Raw genomic sequence first — 1,619 nt, 5'->3', positions numbered from 1 at the left:
AATCTTATGGCGGAGGAGGGGAGATCTATACCTGCTGGCCTTGCCTTGCATTCTCGGTGGCCCCACCCCTACTGCCCACATGTTGGGGGCATGCCTACAGAGAGGAACCCTCTCTGTAGGAATTACATTGGCCAGTATTCAAGTAAATCATTGCTCACTGGTAAGGGTTACTGCAGGGACGTGGGTGGCACTGTAGTCTAAACCACTGAGCCTTGGGCTTGCCAACCAAAAGGTTGGCGGTTCGAATCCTCGTGATGGGGTGAGCTCCTGTTGCTCGGTCCCAGCTCCTGCCAACCTAGCAGTTCGAAAGCACATCAAAAAGTGCAAGTAGAGACCCGTATTAGAAGCCGCGTGTGGCTGGATTGTTGCAGCCGATATTCCGCCGAGTCACCGCAATGCCGAAAGCCAAAGGGAAGAGCCGGCAGCAAAAGTACAACTATAATGTCGACCGCAAGAAGCAGAACAGGGCTTTCCGCAAGCGTGCGGTGCCCCGCATAAAATGTACCCAAATCCGACATGCCTGGGATAGGACCAAAACTGTGAAGCAGAACCTGGCAGAAATGGGCCTGGCTGTTGATCCAAACAAGGCTATACCTATTCCGAAAACAATGCAACAGATGCTGAAAATGGAAGTGGATGGACAAGAAGCAAATGTGAAAACTGTGCGGCAGCCATATGTATTAAATGAGTTGGAATCGGAGGCCAGCCTCCCAGAGAAGAAGTCAGAGTCGCTCTCACAAGATCTTATTGACTATGTCCAGCACATGATCCGGAGCCATGGTGAAAACTACAAGGCTATGGCACGTGATGAGAAGAACTATTACCAGGACACACCAATGTATATTACCAGGAAAATCAATGTATATAAACACTTCTACCCTGAGGAATACCAGACCTTTGTTGCCTCTCTGCAGCCAGAGAAGATGGAACAGCAATGATTTTACTCGCCAAGGAAATGGGCAGAAGCAGCTGCACCTATATTATTTCAGATCCTAGTTTGCTCTCAAGTGACTTCTGGTTAGGGACTGAAATGTTGGATTATCTGTAATTGTGCCCTTTGAAGAGAGAAGATGGGAAGGTGTTTATGTAGATGGGACATCGTCTGACCTCTAATTGTTGGAGAGCCCTTGCTGCATTCTGCTTGCATTGTCTTAGCTTTGGGATAGATCCTAGTTGAAATAAACTTCTTTCCCAAGCCCCGAGTCAGTAACAAAGCACAGCCAAAGGATGTTTCCTGTTCTTGCTGTGTGACAAGCAGTTTTGCCAAATCATCTGGAGAACAGGTGGGGAAGACTGTCCTAAGGAAATTTTGGTGCATCGTCCAGCTATGGAAACAAGAAGTCGTAGTAAACCAATGTAATCAAAAGCCAGTATGGTTTCAAGCATTCTTTTATGAAGAGTAAAATATTTCCCTTTCTTAAAAAAGAAGAAGTGCAAGTAGATAAATAGATATCGCTCTGGCGGGAAGGTAAATGGCATTTCTGTGTGCTGCTCTGGTGTCGGTGTTCCATTGTGCCAGAAGCGGCTTAGTCATGCTGGCCACATGACCCGGAAAAACTGTCTGAGGACAAACACTGGCTCCCTCGGCCTGTAAAGCGAGATGAGAGCTGCAACCCCAG

The 1,619-nt window shown here is 47.6% G+C and overlaps 1 protein-coding gene across 1 annotated transcript; it reads left to right on the top strand.

Annotated features, from left to right (window-relative positions):
- Window positions 1-339: 339 nt before the first annotated feature.
- On the top strand, window positions 340-1,417 carry LOC118086352 (nucleolar protein 16-like). The gene has a single exon (XM_035117903.2). The coding sequence runs from the start codon at window positions 396-398 to the stop codon at window positions 936-938; it is 543 nt and encodes a 180-aa protein (XP_034973794.2). The 5' UTR covers window positions 340-395; the 3' UTR covers window positions 939-1,417.
- The last annotated feature ends 202 nt before the right edge of the window (window positions 1,418-1,619 follow it).

Source organism: Zootoca vivipara, chromosome 1 (assembly GCF_963506605.1).
Source record: "Zootoca vivipara chromosome 1, rZooViv1.1, whole genome shotgun sequence".
Taxonomy (NCBI): domain Eukaryota; kingdom Metazoa; phylum Chordata; class Lepidosauria; order Squamata; family Lacertidae; genus Zootoca; species Zootoca vivipara.
The sequence above is the reverse complement of the archived record's forward strand: the minus strand, read 5'-3'. Positions and strand labels throughout refer to the sequence as shown.

Excerpts from the sequence above, each read along its gene's own strand:
- LOC118086352 (XM_035117903.2), top strand. The coding sequence starts at position 396 with ATGCCGAAAGCCAAAGGGAAGAGCCGGCAGCAAAAGTACAACTATAAT.